Source organism: Neovison vison, chromosome 7, assembly GCF_020171115.1.
Source record: "Neovison vison isolate M4711 chromosome 7, ASM_NN_V1, whole genome shotgun sequence".
Taxonomy (NCBI): Eukaryota; Metazoa; Chordata; class Mammalia; order Carnivora; family Mustelidae; genus Neogale; species Neogale vison.
Genome location: NC_058097.1, coordinates 308979 through 326790, shown reverse-complemented (window position 1 = coordinate 326790; position 17812 = coordinate 308979). Strand labels below are relative to the sequence as shown.

The window sequence follows — 17812 nt, the reverse complement described above, 5'->3', positions numbered from 1 at the left end:
CGCCCGAGCCCTGGACCGCCGGAAGGGGCGGGGCCGGCGCGGCTGCACTTCCGGCGTCGGCGGCCCCTCCCGTCGCTCGACTCGCCGAGCTCCCGAGGCTGGAGGGGCGGCGGCGCTCTCAGGCCTCACGTAGTCGCTGCGAGCGCGTAAGTGGAAGCGTCGGCCCCCGCGCGCCACGTCTGGGACATGCCAGACGCCCGGGCCCTGCCGTGTCGCCGCCCCGTCTCCCGGCCCTTCCGTTCGCCGCCCCGCCCCTGTCTCACCGGCCCGCCCCGCTTCTAGGGCGGCGAACGGGGCCGAGCGCCGGAGTCCAGCTGAGCAGACGCGCGGGGCTCGGGGCGAGAGGCCGGGCCCGGCCCACCCAGCGGGGGTCGAGCGGAGCCGAGTGCAGCCGAGCCGGGTCGAATACGGCCGAGTGGAGCCGAGCGGGGCCGGGCCGAGCCGAGCCGAGCGGGGCCGAGCCGGGCCGAGCCGAGCCGAGCCGAGCCGAGCGGGGCGGAGCGCCGGGCCGGGCTGGAGCCGCGGCCGCCGCCATGAAGCGGGACCGGCTCGGTCGCTTCCTGTCTCCGGGGGCGGCGGGGCCGCGCGGGGGCTCCGGCGGCGGCAGCGGCAGCGGCCGGACCCGAGGCCGCCCGTCCCGCAGCGGGCCGAGCGTGGACGAGGCCGCGGCCTTGGTGGCGGCGCGGCTGGGCTGGGGCCTGACGCGGGCCCGCGGGGACCCGGGCGAAGACGGCGCCGACGAGGCAGGTGGGTCGGGCCGGGGCGCGGGTCGGGCGGTGGCGGGGGCGGGGGCGGGAGCGGCGGGTCCCGGGCCGGAGCCCCTCGCGCGCCCTCTCGCCCTTCGTGGGGGCGGGGGCTGCGGTCGTGCGGCGGCGACGGGCTCTGGGACGTGTGGCGCGGGGCTCGCCGGGGACCGTAGCCGCCGGCCCGCGCTGCCCGACACGCGCCGCGCCGACCCGGCGACCCCGCGGACCCCGTGTGGCCCCGCCGCGCTGCTCCCCGTGAGCCGCGTTGGGCTCCTGGCTCGCTGCCGAGGACGCTCGAGAGGGAAACCGGGTGGCGGCCGCCCGTCCTTCCTGCCCTCGCGGAGCGCAGTCGCTCGAGGGGCCGGCGTGCGGGGCCAGCGGGCGCGGTGCCTCTTCGGGGGTGAGTAATGTTCCGGCGCGCGCTCGCGCGTGTCTCTGTGTGTGTGCGCGCGCCCGCCTCCCGCCTCTGGGGCGCGGAGGTCGTTCCCACACCCGGCGTGAACCGGCCGCGGTGTAGGCGGGGCTGCGTGTTCTTGACTTCGGTTCTCCTTTCTCTCCGGTAAAGACGCGGGAGGAGAGTCGTCGGGTCCAGTGGTCGTTTTACTTTCACTTTTTAAAGATTGATGGGGGCGCCTGGGTGGCTCAGCGGGGTAAGCCTCTGGCCATCTGTAGGTCTTTTTTGGAAGAATGTTTGTTCCTGTCTTCTGCCTATTTTTTAATTGGATCGTTCATTTTGGAGGTGTTGAGATTTATAAATTATTTATGTATTTTGGGCAGTAACCCTTTATCAGGTATGTCATTTGTGGGGCGCCTGGGTGGCTCCGTGGGTTAGGGCCTCTGCCTTCGGCTCAGGGGATGATCCCAGGGTTCTGGGATCGAGCCCCGCATCCGCTCCCTGCCCGGCGCGGAGCCCGCTTCCCCCTCTCTCTGCCTGCTTGTGGTCTGTCCGTCAGATAAATAAAATAAATAAATCTTAAAAAAATAAAATAAAAAACTTGTGTATGTATTTCAGCGGGAGAGCGAGCCCCCACTCACACTTCCCAGGAGGAGAGTAGGTGTGCAGGGGGTTAGAGGGACCGAGGGAAGCAGACCGTCGGGCTGCGGGGACACCGGGCTCCGTGCTGGGCTCCGAATCCGTCACCCTGAGATCATGATCCTGGCTGAAGCCAAGAGTCCGAGTCAACCTACTGCTCCACCCAGGCACCCCCCGTAGTTTTAGTTTTAGGACTTTGAGGAACTTTGATGAAGACTGTACCTGTGTACATTCCCAGCAGCAGTGCCCAGGGGTGCCCTTCTCTCCCAGCTCGCATCACCGTCCGCAGGTGTGAGGTGGCAGCTCGTTGGGATTCTGACGTGCGCTTCCCCGTGACGGTGGATGGCGAGCATCTGTGCACTTGGGCGTGTGCTGTCTCTAGTAGCTCTTCTCTTGAAAAACAACCGTTTACATCTGCCTTTTTGTTTTTTTAAGATTGATTTATTTGAGAGAGGGACAGAGAGAGCGGGCAGAGGGACAGGGAGATAGGCAGACGCCCCACTGAGTGGGGAGCCTGGCATGGCCTTGATCCCTCAACCCTGACATCACGAGCCAAAATCAAGTCAGACATTTAACTGACTGAGCCACCCAGGCTCCCCTGTTGCCTTTTTTTAAGTTGGATTGTGTTTTTCGGTTTGAATTGTATCAGCTTTTATTATTTTTTTTAAAGATTTTATTTATTTATTTGAGAGAAAGACAGTGAGAGAGAGCATGAGCGAGGAGGAGGGCAGAGGGAGAAGCAGACTCCCCGTGGAGCTGGGAGCCCGATGCGGGACTCGATCCCGGGACTCCAGGATCATGACCTGAGCCGAAGGCCGTCGTCCAACCCACTGAGCCACCCGGGCGTCCCTGTATTAGCTTTTTTTTTTTTTTTTTTTTTTTTTAATTTATTTGAGAGAGAGAGACAGTGAGACAGAGCATGAGCGAGGAGAAGGTCAGAGAGCGAAGCAGACTCCCCATGGAGCTGGGAGCCTGATGTGGGACTCGATCCCGCGACTCCAGGATCACGCCCTGAGCCGAAGGCAGTCGTCCAACCAACTGCGCCACCCAGGCGTCCCCCTGTATTAGCTTTTAATGTATGTATTTTAGATATTAATCTTTTCTCTGTTATATGATTGGCACATATTTTCCCAAATTCAATAGGTTACCTTTTCTTTTTGTTGATGGTTTTCTTTGCAGTGGAGAAGCATTTCAGTTTGATGGAGCCCCACTTACTAATTTTTTGCTTTTGTTGCCTTTGTTTTCAGTGTGGAATCTAAAAAATTATCACCAAGACTGAGGAGAAGGAATTTACTGCCTGTGTTTTCTTCTAGGAGTTTTACAGTTTTAAGTCTCACACTTAGGTCTTAAATCCTTTTCGAGTTTATTTTTTTTATATATATTTTTATTTATTTATTTGACAGAGAGATCACAAGTAGGCAGAGAGGCAGGCAGAGAGAGAGGGGGAAGCAGGCTCGCTGCTGAGCAGAGAGCCCGATGTGGGACTCGATCCCAGGACCCTGAGATCATGTAGGCAGCGGCCCAACCCACTGAGCCACCCAGGCACCCTCGAGTTTATTTTTGTTTATGATTTAAGTTGGGGACCTAGGTTCATTTCTTTTGCGTGTGACTGTCCAGTTTCCTAATACCCATTTATTGAAGAAGAGATAGTCATTTCCCTATTGTATATGTTTGCTTCCTTTTTAGTAAGTTAATTGACCACACATATGCCTGGGTTTATATCTGGGGTCTCTTTTTTTTTTTTCTCTTCTTTTTCTTTTCTTTTTTTTCTTTTTAAAGATTTTATTTGCTTTCTTGATAGATCACAAGCAGGCAGAGAGTCAGGCAGAGAGAGAGAGGAAGAAGCAGGCTCCCTGCAGAGCAGAGAGCCCGATGTGGGGCTCGATCCCAGGACCCTGAGATCATGACCTGAGACAAAGGCAGAGGCCCAACCTACTGAGCCACCCAGGCACCCCTGGGCTCTCTTATGTTACATTAATCTGTTGGTCTGTTTTTATCTTATTACTGTACTGTTTTGGTTACTGTAGTTGTGTGATCTATTTTGAAATGAAGCAGTGTGATGCTTCTGGCTTTGTTCCTCTTTCTCAGGATTGCTTTAGCTATTTGGGGTCTTTTGTGGTTCTATATAAATGTTAAGATTGTTCTGTTTTTGTGAAAAATACCATTGGAATTTTGATCAGGATTCCACTGAATCTGTAGGCAGCTTTGGGTAGTGTGAACATGTTAATGGTATTCTAATCCACGAGCACAGAATATTCATTTATTTGTCTCTGGTTTATTTCATCGGTGTCCAAAAGTTTTCAGTGTATAGGTTTTTCACCTCCATGTTAAAAACTTATTCATAGGTTTTGTTATTTGTTTTGATGCGTTTGTAAGTGGGATTGCTTTCTTAATTTCTTTTTCTGATAGTTCTTTATTTATTTATTTATTTTTAAAAGATTTTATTTATTTATTTGTCAGAGGGAGAGGTAGAGAGAGGGAGCACAGGCAGACAGAGAGGCAGGCAGAGGCAGAGGGAGAAGCAGGCTCCCTGCTGAGCAAGGAGCCGGATGTGGGACTCGATCCCAGGACGATGGGATCATGACCCGAGCCGAAGGCAGCCGCTTAACCCACTGAGCCACCCAGGCGTCCCTCTGATAGTTCATTATTGATTTTGTGTCCATCAACTTTACGGAATTTGCATTCCTAGCATTCTTAGACTCTTTTGATGGAGTCTTTAGGGCTTTCCATATATACTACCATATTATCTGCAGGTAGAGAAAGTTTTTTTTACTTTTCTTATTTGGGTAGTTCTTATTTTTCTTGGCTAATTGCTCTAAGACTTCTGGTACTATGTTGAATAGAAGTGAGGGTGGGCACCCTTGTTTCTAACCTGGAGAGGAAAGCTTTCTGCTTTTCACCTGTGTGTGTAATGATAGCTATGAGCTTGATACCTGTGACCCTTATTGTGTTGAGGTGCATTTTCTTCTTTACCCACTGTGTTTAGAGTTTTTATCATGACGGGCATTGAGTTGTTTTTTTTTTTTTTTTTAAAGATTTTATTTATTTATTTGACAGAGAGAAATCACAAGTAGGCAGAGAGGCAGGCAGAGAGAGGGGGAAGCAGGTTCCCTGCTGAGCAGAGAGCCCAATGCGGGACTCGATCCCAGGACCCTGAGATCATGACCTGAGCCGAAGGCAGCGGCTTAACCCACTGAGCCACCCAGGCGCCCGGGCATTGAGTTTTGTCCGAAACTTTCTGCATCTGCTGAGATGCTTATATGAGCCGCATCCTTTGTTTCGTGAACGTGTATCACGTGGATAGGTTTGTGAGTGTTGGACCTTCCTTGCACCCCTGGAATAAATCCCACTGGATCATGGTATATGAGCCACTTAGTGCATTGCTGAGTTAGGTGGGCATTTTGGCAGCTGTGTTTGTCAGGGATTTGGTGTGTAATTTTCTTGTCTTGTGGTGTCCTTGTCTGGTTTTGTTACCAGGGTAATCCTGGCCTTATTGTAGGAGCTCTCCAAATTCTCTGAAAGGTTTTCTGGACCGTAGGGCTCTCCATTGAGCACATTCCCCCCAAAGGGTTTATATTCAGCCGGGAGCCCAGAGCCAGAGCCTTGCTTTTGGCCCCGATGTGGGCTTGTGTCTAAGGCGTGTATATGGGGAGGCTCCATGGAGGGTCCTTCACTGGAGCTGGGAGGATGCTGCGAAGATGGCAGAACATGGGCCTCCCCTCCCCTGGGCCATGTTGCTCCTTTCCTAGGAGCTTGTGTCTTCCATGCCCTGTGCGGCGAGCCGCCTCGCCTGCTGACTTGATGTCTCCTGTGCTTGCCCAGGAACAGGCCGGGCTCTTGCCATGGGGCACTGTCGCCTCTGCCATGGGAAGTTCTCCTCGCGGAGTCTCCGCAGCATTTCTGGCAGGTCCCCTGGGGAGAGCTCAGACCGACCCCCCCCAGGGGAACGAGTTTTCATCAGGGACTTCCAGCATCTGCTGGGGGTGGCCGTCCACCAGGACCCAGCTCTGTCTCCGTTTGTCTGCAAGAACTGCCACGCCCAGTTCTACCAGTGCCACGGCCTCCTCAAGTCCTTCTTGCAGAGAGTCAACGTCTCCCCGACAGGCCACCGGAAGACCTGCACGAAGTAGGCGATCCTCCTTCGTTCATTTGGTGGGCGTTCAGGGCCCAAGCTCCCTGCATGCCGGGGAGTGCCGGGGGAGGGGGCCTCTGCAGTGGGGAGACGCATCGTGCCCAGAGGAGCAAGCGTGTGGGTGTGAGGGAGCTGGACAGACATGCTTGGGGGAGGCGAAGGCCCCAAAGGGTTGAGTGTAAGGAGACAGGAGGTGGCCCTTGGAAGAGACCCTCCGGACTGCGTGTGGGAGAGGCGGCCTACGAAAGGGATCTGGCGAGCCTGCGCCTTGTTCGCTGCCAGCCTGACTCCTGGCCATGCTGCTCCTTTGCAGGGTTGGTGCCAAGCCCCCACCAGGGGCAGAGGAGGGAGCGTGTTTGGGTGAGTGTGCCCTTGTGTGTGGCGTGTGGGCAGCTCCAGGGGGACTGGGTGCTGACTGGCCGTGGCTCTGGCCTCTCTCTGCCTTTCCTCAGTGGACCTGCTCACTTCGAGCCCCCAGGGCCTACGCGACTTGGTGGCGTGGGTGCACGGACACGCAGCCAGCTGTGGGGCCCTGCCTGACCTCCAGAGGACGTTGTCCTCCGAGTACTGCGGTGTCATCCAGGCTGTTTGGGGCTGTGACCAGGGCCACGACTATACCATGGATGCCGACTCCAGCTGCGGGGCCCTCTTGCTGGACAGGGCGTTGGCAGTCAGGTGGCCGTGGGACAAGGAGATGGCCCCGTGGCAGACCCAGCGTCGGGGGTCCGACCCCACTGGGGCTGCCCCTCAGAGTTCCCAGGGCAGAGCAACCACAGCTCCAGCTGAGACCGAGACGCTGCCCAGCACCGACACGGCCCAGCCTTCTTCAGATGTCAACCCCGTAGGGCCTGGGCTGGGCCCCTCACCTCAGCCAAGTTTCCCCTCAAGTGGGGCCCCAGGTAGGAGGCTCTTGTGGGCTGTTAGACCAGGATTCCTAATCTTGAGCCAGGCAGGGCCCTCAGCAGAAAGGGGATGTCTGCGTCGTCGTGGACCGTGGTCATGGTGTCCGATGCAGCGGCTCTGGGAGGAGTCAGCCTCGGCATCTCCTCCTGGGCACCTGACACCAGGCAGGGGTTAAGGACTCTATGGCAGCAGTTTCTGTAAAGGCAGGCTTGTCTGCCATCCGGTGGTCTTGCTAAGCCTGCTTGGGGCCAGGGGGCTGAGAGAGGCAGAAGAATGGGGTCCTTGCTGGGGGACACGGGGGAAGAGGGCAGCTGCTGCGTCTGAGGCTGCTTTGGGCCGGCTGCAGGTCATTCTTTGGGTCTCAGCCGGCATCTCTGAGCCATCCCAGCGGGACTCGTGTAGACAGGCTCCTGTGCCAGCTGGCCAAGAGGAGACACAGGGCCCTTGTTTGGGACCCCATCCCACTGTGCTGTGGTTGGGCTGTTGCTGTTAATGGGCTTTGTATTGGGGCGGCTGGGCTGGCTTCCTGCCGCTTCTTGCAGCCTCCGTCTGTGCACCTGAGCTACCCAGGGGAAAAAAAAAAAGAAGCGTAGCTGCCCAGATAGTTGAGAGAGAGAAAGGGGCACAGATGCTGGGAGGGGAGCAGGGAACTGTGTCCGAGGTTCTTAGAGCGGCCCCCCCCCCCCCCCGTGTGCATGCAGTGCTTTGATAACAATGATTTTTTTAAATGTCCGGAACACCCACAAAGTGCAAGTCATCCTGCCCCGAAACAACTGGATCTGAACCTCTAGGAAGGGCTGGGCTTGCTGACGTGGGCTGTTGGCTAGGGTTCCTGATGCCTGCTGCTGCCCGTGCCTGGGCTGGATGGGGGGGTGGCCGGGCTGGCTCTGCAGGGACCTTACGGGGACTGGGACTGGGAGGTGGGTGGGATTGAAGGTTGAAGGACCTCAGGCTCCCCGCAAGGAAGACAGGTGCATGCCTCCTTTCTGGGGAGCACTGCTTGCGCTCCGTGTCGGTAACAGGAGCCTTGTTCTTTGTTTCTCAGGGCGGTTGGGTGAGAAGCAGGTTCCGTCTTCAACCTCGGATGATCGGGTAAAAGACGAGTTCAGTGACCTTTCTGAGGGGTGAGAGAAGAGTGGGTTTAAATAGCCTAAAATTCCTCCTTGGAAACCCAAACTCCACCAACCTGTGTGCTCCCTGCTTGTGTCCTGGCCAGGACCCTCTCCTTCTCCTCTCCTTCTCTTGGTGGGAAGGAGATGAGTGGCCGCGGGTACTTCCAGGCTTCTTGCTCCTGATCCAGAGGGCCCCCCAGACCTGAGGCACCCGCAGGAGGAGCACAGCCGGGGGGTGTGGAATTAGGGTACTGCGGTCGCTCTTCTGCTCTTGCTGGCTGGTTCTCCTTCGGGGCTGTGCTTTTGTGCCAGCCGTAGATGTTACCGAAGCAGGCGAGGTCAGTCTCTGGCCCTTTGTCCTGACATGGGTGTGACTTGGGGCAGAGGTTCTGTGTAGGAGGACCAGCTGCTCCCGAAAGGGCACTCTCAGGGGCTCTTCGCTCCTGGGGCCGCCTCCTGCTTGTCCGCTGAGGACCCCTCGTGGTGGCAGCCACATGCCAGCCGGCCCTCACACCCTTTCCCCGTGAGCTGTGACTGGGATGCAGACGTACCCTCATACACACGAGGAGGAGGACCGTATGATTTTGGGCTCAGATCTCGGGGGGTGTCCATGCAAATGACTGAGGCGCCGGAAGAACTCAGGTGGGCTAAAACACCTCCAGGACCAGCCGGAGTCTCTCGTCTGGACGCGTGGCAGCCTGCAGGCGAGGCCGTGGCGCACCAGCCTGTCTGTGTCCGCTGTCCTGGAGAGACCGAATTCTTGCTTTAGGCTAAAGGTTACCGGTGCGCAGATCTTTTGCTGGCCTTTGTGACCTCTGCAGTGGCCAACAGCTGACACATCAGCTGGATAGGTGCTCACAGTTGTGGGAAGCAGTGACTCATAGTCGAAAGTCCACTTTCTGAGAAGCCTGCCTCTGTGAGGTCTTCGTGTGCTACCTGGGGCCCCCAGAGAGGTTCTTTCCAAGTTCAGGGTCCTGGTGTGAGGGGAGTGTGGCTTCTGGGGGATCGTCAGTTTTCAGTTTGCTGGCCTGCCCTTTTTGTTAGGAGAGGAGTTCAGAAATTTGGGGATTTTTAGGTTTCTAAGACCATGTTAGGAGTGCAAAAACATGGAGTATGGAGATTTGATGGTATTTCTAGACAGGAAGTGTCACTGGATCTGTCATACACCACAGGCCTTTGCTAAAGGTTCTCTCTTCTTCCCTAGGGACATCCTGAGTGAAGATGAAAATGATAAGAAGCAGAATGCCCAGTCCTCCGACGAATCCTTCGAGCCTTACGCAGAAAAAAAGTAAGGGAAGGGCAGTCTTGTTCCATGTCCCTAGGGTGTGGGGATGGCGTCACTGGGTAACCTGGAAACCTGTGTCGGCCTGGTAGGGTCACTGGGTGGGAGTCGTTGGGGCAGAGAAGGAAGGCTCCTGCTTCCTGGTCTGCCCTTGCTCAGCACACGTTTCCCGCTGCTCCTTGGCCTGACGACCCTAGCCCAGTACTGTGTGGCTTCAGCCGGAGGCCTTTCTTATTTCCGTGCTGAGACCTGGTCTCTGTGTCGTGTGGGAGTGGCAGAGCCGGTGGTTGTGACTCCGCGTCCTTCTGGGAGCTCTCTGCTTTCCCTTCCGCCTGGTCTGAGCGCAGGCCTACCACAGTCCTGTCCGTCGCGTCCCCCACCACAGGGCTCCTGCAGGCACCTCTCCCTGCACTTCTTTCTGCTGCTTTGCTAAGGCCCGTGGAGACTCGGACCCGGCCCTGCAGTGGCTCTCAGATCTGCCCCTGGTGATTTCTACACCACTTCCCTGTCCAGTTGCCTCTGTGGCCTTGTCTTGACCTTCCCTTTTCGGGGATTTGTGTTCTCTCAGGATACAGGGTCCTGGCAGGGAAGGCTGGTGTATACTTGGGTCACTTTCCTCCCCCACCTTAAGCGCAGGCACACCAAGAACATTGGCAGTTGGCCACTGCCCCACTTGGTGCTGTTGAGCATTTCGCGGTCGAGTGCAGACCGGAAGCACCGTACCATCAGCCAAGAAAACGCAGCACAAAGATGAAAGAGCAAACCTGACTTCCTTTTTTCATTTGAGTTTTAACGGCTACGGAAAAAGAAACAAGCCAGGCCCTGCGGGAGGTGGGACCAGGGAGCAGTGTGCTGGCCACAGCTCCGGGTTCACCTTTGTGCCCACAGACACCCTCAGACCTGGTGGCCACGTGGTTCCTTGGGTGCTACAATGTGAATCACAGCTGGAAACCTAGGACAGGGCCTCTGAGTAGTCCTCGTCCATGTGACTTTGTTTTAGCAGACATGCCGGTCCCCTTAGCTGGGACTGAGCCACCCAGGTGCCCCCCATTTTGTATTTGTAAACGTGCAGGTAACTCAGCGGCATCGAGTACGTTTATAGTGTTGTGCAGCCGCCCCCGCTGTCTCCAAGTAGAAACTGCTCCCCTTAAGTAATGACCTCCCTCGTTCCCCGCCCAGGCTCGGGCAGCCGCTAATCTAGTTACATCAGGGTACCCCGTGGAAGTGGAAATACATATTTGTCCTTTTTGATAGGGTTCTTTTATTTAACATAATGTGTCTTAGATTGATCTGTGTTGTAACGTGTATCGGAACTTGGTTCCTTTCTATGACTGAACATATTCTGTTGTATGCATAGACTACAGTGTGTTGGTCCATTCGTCTGTCATTTGGGGTTCTTTCTACCTTTTGGCTGTTGTGAATAATATTATGAATACTGGCCTACAAGTATCTGTTTGAGGGGCGCCTGGGGGGCTCAGCTGATAAAGCATCCAATTCTTTTTTTTTTTTTTTTAAAGATTTTATTTACTCATTTGACAGTCGGAGATCACAAGTAGGCAGAGAGGCGGGGGGGGGGCAGTGGGGGAAAGCAGGCTCCCCGCTGAGCAGAGAGCCTGATGCGGGACTTGATCCCAGGACCCCGGGATCATGACCTGAGCCGAAGGCAGAGGCTTAACCCACTGAGCCACCCAGGTGCCCTTTTGTTTATTTTCACAGTGAAGTACAGTGTTTGTGTCACGGCCACAGCGTAGGGACTCAGTAATTCTGTATGTTGTGCCGCACTCGTCGGGGTGTGGCTGCCGTCTGTCGCCGTGCAGCCCTGTTCGAGTTCCGCTGACCGTGTTCTCTGTGCTCTGTCTTCCATTCCTTGAGTGGAGCGCTCCCTGCCCCACAAACATCACTTCTCTATTTATGGGGCTGTTTCTGCTTTTGTTGGTTTTGGTTTTTATTCCACGTACAGGTTATTTCTCTTTCCTTGAATTAGTTCACTTAGCAGAATGCTCTCTAGGTCCATCTACGTTGTTGTAAGATCTTCTTTTTCTTATGGGTGAGTGATGTCCATTATATACATACCCCGTCTTTTTTATCCATTCATCTTGGAGCCCTTGTGTTGCTTCCGTGTTGTTAGAAGCTTGGCTGTTGTAAATAGCATCGCCATAAAAACATAAGGGACCTGTGTCTTTTTGAATTAGTGTTTTCTTTTTGTTTGGGTAAATATAGTAGTGGAATTACTGAATCATACTCTGTTTCTGTTTTTAATTTTTTATTATTTATAAGATTTTATTATTTGATAGAGACAGACACAGCAAAAGAGGTAACATAAGCAGGTGGAGTGGGAGAGGGAGAAACAGGCTTCCCGCTGAGCAGGGAGCCCGGGGCTTGATGCCAGGGCCCCGGGATCATGACCTGAGCCAAAGCCAGACGCTTAACAACTGAGCTACCCAGGCACCCCTAATAAGTTTTTTGGTTTTTTTTTTAAGGTGTTATTTAATGGAGAAAGAGAGATCACAAGTAGGCAGAGAGGCAGGCAGAGAGAGGGGGAAGCAGGCTCCCTGCTGAGCAGAAAGCCCGATGCGGGACTTGATCCCAGGACCCTGAGATCATGACCTGAGCTGAAAGCAGAGGCTTAACCCACTGAGCCACCCAGGCACCCCGACCCTCTTAAGTTTTTAATTGTAATTCCAGTGTAGTTAATGTACCATGTTCTGTTAGTTTTATGTGTACATATTTTTAATTTTTTAAAAAGATTTTATTTATTTATTTATTTATTTATTTGAGAGAATGAGAGAGAGAGAGCAGGAGAAGAGAGAGGGTTTGGGGGAGAAGCAGACTCCCCGCTGAGCAGGGAGTCCGATGCAGGACTCGATTCCAGGACTCCAGGATCATGACCTGAGCTGAAGGCAGTGGCTTAACCTACCCAGGCGTCCTGTTTTTAATTTTCTGTGGAACATCCGTACTGCTTTCCACAGTGGCTGTTCTCTTTTTTTCTAATTTTTAGTATCGTTAACACAGTGTTATATTAGTTTCAGGCATATAATATAGTGATTCAAACCTGTTTTCCTTTTTAGTTTTCATCCTCTTGGTTGTGACGTAGTACCCATTGTCATTTTGGGTTGCATTTCCTTAGTGGTGAGTGATGGTGGACATCTTTTAACATGCTTATATTTTTTGAGAAATGTCTATTTAAGTCTTTTGCCTTTTTTTCCCCCCTTCGGATTTGAAAGTTTTCTTTTTATTTATTCTTGCCCGTTTTTAAATTGGCTTGTTTTATCTTTATGCTGTTGAGTTGTAAAGTACATTTTCTCCCATTCAGTGGATTATTGTTTTCATTCCCTTGATACTTTACTTTGGTGCACAAAAATTTTTAATTTTAATTTTGAAATCCAATTTACCTGTTTTTACTTGTGTTGCCTTTTTTTTTTTTTTTTTTGTAAATTTCTGTGTTCAACGAGGGGCTCAGACTCAAACCCCAAGATCAAGAGTTGCAGGCTCAGGCGCCGGGGTGGCTCAGTGGGTTAAGCCGCTGCCTTAGGCCCAGGTCATGATCCCAGGGTCCTGGGATCGAGCCCCGCGTCGGGCTCTCTGCTCAGCGGGGAGCCTGCTTCCTCCTCTCTCTCTGCCTGCCTCTCTGCCTGCTTGTGATCTCTCTCTGTCAAATAAATAAATAAAATCTTAAAAAAAAAAAAAAAAAAAAAAAAAGAGTCGCAGGCTCTGCTGACTGAGGCAGTCAGGCTGCCCGTGTTGCTTTACCTTGGATGTTGTATTCCAGAAACTGTTGCCAAATCCAAGGTCATGTTTTCATCCAGCAGTTTGATAGTTTTAGCTCTTACGTCTTTGATTTATTTGAGTTAATTTTTGTGTACGGGCTGAGTTCGGGATCCAGTTGCGTGCTTCGGCCAGTGGACGCGGCTCTCCCAGCACTGTTTGGTGGAGACGGTCCTTTCCCAGCGACTGGACTCCTGGTGCGCTTCTCAAAAAATCAGTTGATTTTTCTTGTGAGGGTGTATTTTTGGGCTCCCAGTTCTCTTCATTTAGTCTGCATGTCTCTTTATGTGCTACGACCACACTGTTGTGATTATTGTAGTTTTATAATAAATTTTGGAATCAGAAGTGTGAGTCCTCCAGCTTTGTTTTTCAGACTCATCTCGCTATTCAGTGTCCCTTTTAATTCCATGTTAAGCTTAGGATTGCTTTTTTTGTTTCTGCCGAAAACACCACTGGCTTAGGGTTAGGGATTGAATCTGAAGCTTGCTTTGGGAGTAGTGCCATCTTGATACTAATCCTGCAGTCCATAACCCTGGGGTGTTTTCCCACTTGTTTAGGTCTTTTTACATTTCTTGCAGCAGTATGTTTTAGTGTTCGGTGTATAAGTCTTTCATCTCCTTGGTTAATTTTATTCCTAACTATTATTTTTAATGCTAGTGCAAATGAATTATTTTTAAAGTTTTGTTTTGCATCATTCATTTTTAGAACTGGTTTTTGTGTCTCCTCCTGTGGGAGGAGAATTTGTTTATTTTTGTGTGGCTTCTTCAGGGTTTTCTACATAGGCGATCATGTTATTTGTGCACAGAGGTAATTTTTTTTTCGTAATTTAGATCCCCTCTCTTTTTTTTGCCTGATTGCTGTGTCTAGAACTTCTAATACTATGTTGAACAGCAGTGGTGAAAGTGGGCATCTTTGTCTTGTTCTTTTTTTTTTTTTTTTTTTTCTTTTAAGATGTTGTTTGACAGACAGAGATCACAAGCAGGCAGAGAGGCAGGCGGAGAGAGAGAGGAGGAAGCAGGCTCCCGGCTGAGCAGAGAGCCCGATGCAGGACTCCATCCCAGGACGCTGGGATCATGACCTGAGCCGAAGGTCATGAGCCAAAGGTCATTAACCAACAGAGCCACCCAGGCGCCCTTGTCTTGTTCTTGATTACAGGAAAGTTTTCAGTCTTTCACAGTTGAGGATGATGTTAGGTATAGGCTTGTCGCATAATGTCCTAAGAAGTTCCTTTCGTTTCTGACAGTTTTCTTTAAATGTTTGGATCTGAAAAGGAAAAAAAAATGTACATTTCTCTGTATATACTTTTTAAAAGATTTTATTTGAGAGACGGAGAGCATGAGCAGAGGGAGGGGGAGAGGGAGAAGCAGATTCCTGCTGCGTGTGGAGCCGGAGGCAGGACTCGATCGCCGGACCTCGGGATCATGACCTGAGTCAAAGGCAGCCGCTTAACCCACTGAGCCACAGGCACCCTATGTCTCTTTAAATCTTCACTAGGCCCCACAGGGAGATGGGTGCATCTGACTGGTCCTTCAGGGACTCGTCAGACCGGCCTGAGGGGCAGGGACGGCGGCTGGGGGCAGCAGCTCTCCCAAGAACGCGCATCCCCCTCTGAGCCCGCCTGGTGGCTGGGCACCTCCCATCAGGTTCCAAAACTGTTGGTTCTGAACGTTTCTAGCCTGGTGCTGGTTTTGTTGGAGGGACTGACCCCTAAAGCTTCCCCAATCCGTCCTTTAATATGATGTCTCCAAGTAGTGTTTGGTTTTGAGGTTTAGGGAGTGACGTTGGAGTCCTAACAAGCCAGCCGTCCTGCCCCTTGCCTTCCCGAGGCGGCAGTGCAGAGCCTCTGCCTTTGCTAGGAGTTGGTCTAGCTCTGGCGGCTGAGGTCACTTTGACAGCCGGCCGGTGAGCACTGAGACGGCAACAGGCTGCCATGGGAGCCTGGGGGAAAAGCCCGCCTCTCCTGGGGCAGGGGAAAGAAGCGTGAAGGGAAGTGAGCCGCTGCGTGCGAGACCAGAAGCAGCACGGAATCTCATGGTTTCCCCCTCGCCCCATGGGGTTTTTTTGCCCCCCTCCTAGGGTCTCTGGCAAAAAGAGTGAAAGCAAAGAAACCAAGAAGTCTGAAGAACCAAAAATCCGAAAGAAACCTGGCCCCAAGCCAGGCTGGAAGAGCAAGCTCCGCGGCGAGAGGTGAGGGCCTGGGTGGGGGCCGCCCCGCCCGTGGGGGCAGCGGCTCCATGTGTGTTCTGCCTTGCAGGGAGGAGCTGCCCACCATCTACAAGTGCCCTTACCAGGGCTGCACGGCTGTGTACCGAGGGGCCGACGGCATGAAGGTTAGCGGGGCCTTGCCCCGGGGCCAGGGGTTACTTTTTGTGTGGCCGACCGGGAGGGCCCAGGTTCCTGTAGAGCCAGGCGTGGGCTTGTTCCCAGGGCTGCATGGGAGCCTCGGTGGGTAGAGCGGAGCAGCCAGGGGCCAAGAAGTGAGCCTTCCACTCCTGGGAAAAGCACCCACTGCTGGTTGCGGGAGGGACGGTTGGGTCTCTTCCTTTGAGGGTGCCGTGCAGGGCATGTGGGAGGCATGTGCTGTGTGATCGGGCGGGGGCGGTGGGGACTGTCCTGGCTGGGGCACTCAGGGTCTTGCTGTCCCTCCCGCAGAAGCACATAAAGGAGCACCATGAGGAGGTCCGGGAGAGGCCCTGCCCCCACCCCGGCTGCAACAAGGTGTTCATGATCGACCGCTATCTGCAGCGCCACGTGAAGCTCATCCACACGGGTGCGTGCCCTGTTCTCCCACGCACTTGCCTGCACAGTCCCCCTGGGTGGCCAGTGGGGGCTGGATGCCCTTGAAGATGCCTGGGGCTGTGACTTGGTGCCTTGAGGGTCGTGCGTAAGTGGTGTGGGACTGACCAGGAAGAAATCCCAGTGCCTTTCAGCAGATTTATTGTGGTGGGGGGGTTTCTCATTACTTTTTTTTTTTTTTTTAAGATTTTATTTGACAGAGATCACAAGTAGGCAGAGAGGCAGGCAGAGAGAGGAGGAAGCAGGCTCCCCGCTGAGCAGAGAACCCGATGCGGGACTCGATCCCAGGACCCCGAGATCATGACCTGAGCCGAAGGCAGCGGCTTAACCCACTGAGCCCCCCAGGCGCCCCAGCAGTTATTTTTTAAACACCAAGAGGGTGGACTGTGAACTTGGAAGGGTGCATTGTACCTAGTAGGGGAGAGAGCCAGGTGGGGGGGTGTTTGTAGGTGGAGTGGCAGTGAGGGAGAGGCTCGTGGCCACCACCCCAGGCACACGTCCAGGAGTAGAACGGACTCTTGGGTTCTGGTTCAGGAGTATAAGAAATTCATTTGCCAAGTGGATATCCCCTTCCCCTACCTTGGACCCAATATGGGGATGATTTTTAGAGCAGTAGTAATCAATGACGCTTTAGTGATTTGGATGGTCCTCTAAGAATCTTCGCTTGTGCACAGTAGCTGGCGAAGTCTCAGCCAGGTGACATTTTGAAGCAATTTTAACAAAAAGTTTTACGTTAGAAATGTTTTCCATCTCTCAGCAAAATTGGGTTTGCACGGCCCCTTGCTTGGGTCCCCGTGCTCCGGGGGAGGGCTGGGCCTCTCTTGTGCGGTGCTCACTGGGTCTCTGGCCCGCAGAGGTGCGCAACTACATCTGTGACGAGTGTGGACAGACCTTCAAGCAGCGGAAGCACCTTCTCGTCCACCAGATGCGGCACTCAGGAGCCAAGCCTCTGCAGTAAGTGTGGGGACGGGCACCTTCTCACGGCCACGCCGGCGCCCACGCCCTCGCTCACCTGACCCTGTCCCCCAGGTGTGAAGTCTGTGGCTTCCAGTGCCGGCAGCGGGCGTCCCTCAAGTACCACATGACTAAACACAAGGCTGAGACCGAGCTGGACTTTGCCTGTGACCAGTGTGGCCGGCGGTTCGAGAAGGCCCACAACCTCAATGTGCACATGTCCATGGTCCACCCTCTGACGCAAACCCAGGACAAGGCACTGCCCTTGGAGCCACCGCCTGGGACTGTGGAGGGCCAGGCCGTGAAGCCCGAGCCCACCTGAACACAGGCGCTAAATGGGGTTAAGACAGGGTCGGTAGTTCCTCATATGCAACCTGATGGCACAGCTTTGCTCGCTCGCTCCCCTGGAGCCCCCATGCTGTACCCCCCACCTGTGTGTCAGGAGGGCACTGACCTGCCGTGTGCTGAAGGTGGGCTCGGTGTGCGACTCGTGTAACCTTTCCAGCCTCCCTTCTGGGACCAGCATTTTCCTACATACACTGAGTGACTCGGGGCCGGATGGATTTTAAATAATTGATTCCTGTTCCCCACCAAAGCAATCCAGGAGATTTGTAATCCACTTTTTAGTGCAAAAGCTCCATGTTATGCTTGTAATAAATTATTTACAAAGGAGCTGGGCTGTGCACTGCGCAGGGTCCAGTCAGAAGAGCTGGGGCTCCTGGTAGAGGTCCGCATCGGGCAGCGCCTGCTGTCTGCTCAGGAGGGCGGCGCTCACTTCCGGGTCACAGTCCCCACGAGCGGCCAGCAGCTGCGGGAAGACAACTGTGCTCAGCCCCCTGCGGCTGCCAGGTGAGTGGGCCCAGTGTACGCGTCAGATGCCGGTCCTTTCTGCTTGGGGTGTTGCACGTTTACACAGTGACCTGGACGTCCCCGCACACACCAAACGAGCATCTGGGTGTTACCTCTGCCACGTTCGAGAAGCTCTTTTGGGGGCACCTAGGTATTGATTGCAGCAGAAAATGACGAGCTTTTGTTATCAAGCCTACGGGGTCCCCCTGGAGAGAGGACAGGCAGAGCCCCAGGTCAGCG

General features: G+C 53.9%; 2 protein-coding genes across 5 annotated transcripts in view; one reads left to right on the top strand and one right to left on the bottom strand.

The window, feature by feature from the left end:
* Window positions 1-127: 127 nt before the first annotated feature.
* Window positions 128-17395, top strand: ZNF276 (zinc finger protein 276). 2 transcript variants are annotated; one of them, XM_044255526.1, is made up of 11 exons: window positions 128-146; window positions 5602-5905; window positions 6225-6271; window positions 6364-6810; window positions 7860-7938; window positions 9131-9214; window positions 15050-15160; window positions 15228-15303; window positions 15626-15743; window positions 16624-16723; window positions 16799-17395. In XM_044255526.1, exons 2-11 carry the CDS (start codon window positions 5622-5624, stop codon window positions 17043-17045), a joined length of 1593 nt encoding a protein of 530 aa, XP_044111461.1. In that variant the 5' UTR covers window positions 128-146; window positions 5602-5621; the 3' UTR covers window positions 17046-17395. The 2 variants fall into 2 exon arrangements, with proteins under 2 accessions (XP_044111461.1, XP_044111460.1); XM_044255525.1 differs by lacking the exon at window positions 128-146 and adding an exon at window positions 526-747.
* The window catches only part of FANCA (FA complementation group A), a 59679-nt gene continuing 59210 nt past the window's right edge, over window positions 17344-17812 (bottom strand). Inside the window, exons 33-34 of one of the 3 annotated variants that reach the window (XM_044255523.1) lie at window positions 17686-17778; window positions 17344-17531 (exon numbers count right to left, since the gene is read on the bottom strand). In XM_044255523.1, the coding sequence (XP_044111458.1) occupies window positions 17424-17531; window positions 17686-17778 (201 nt within the window). In that variant the 3' untranslated portion in view covers window positions 17344-17423. Of the gene's footprint in view, window positions 17779-17812 lie in introns of all 3 variants that reach the window. The other 2 variants (XM_044255522.1, XM_044255521.1) reach the window with 2 other exon arrangements.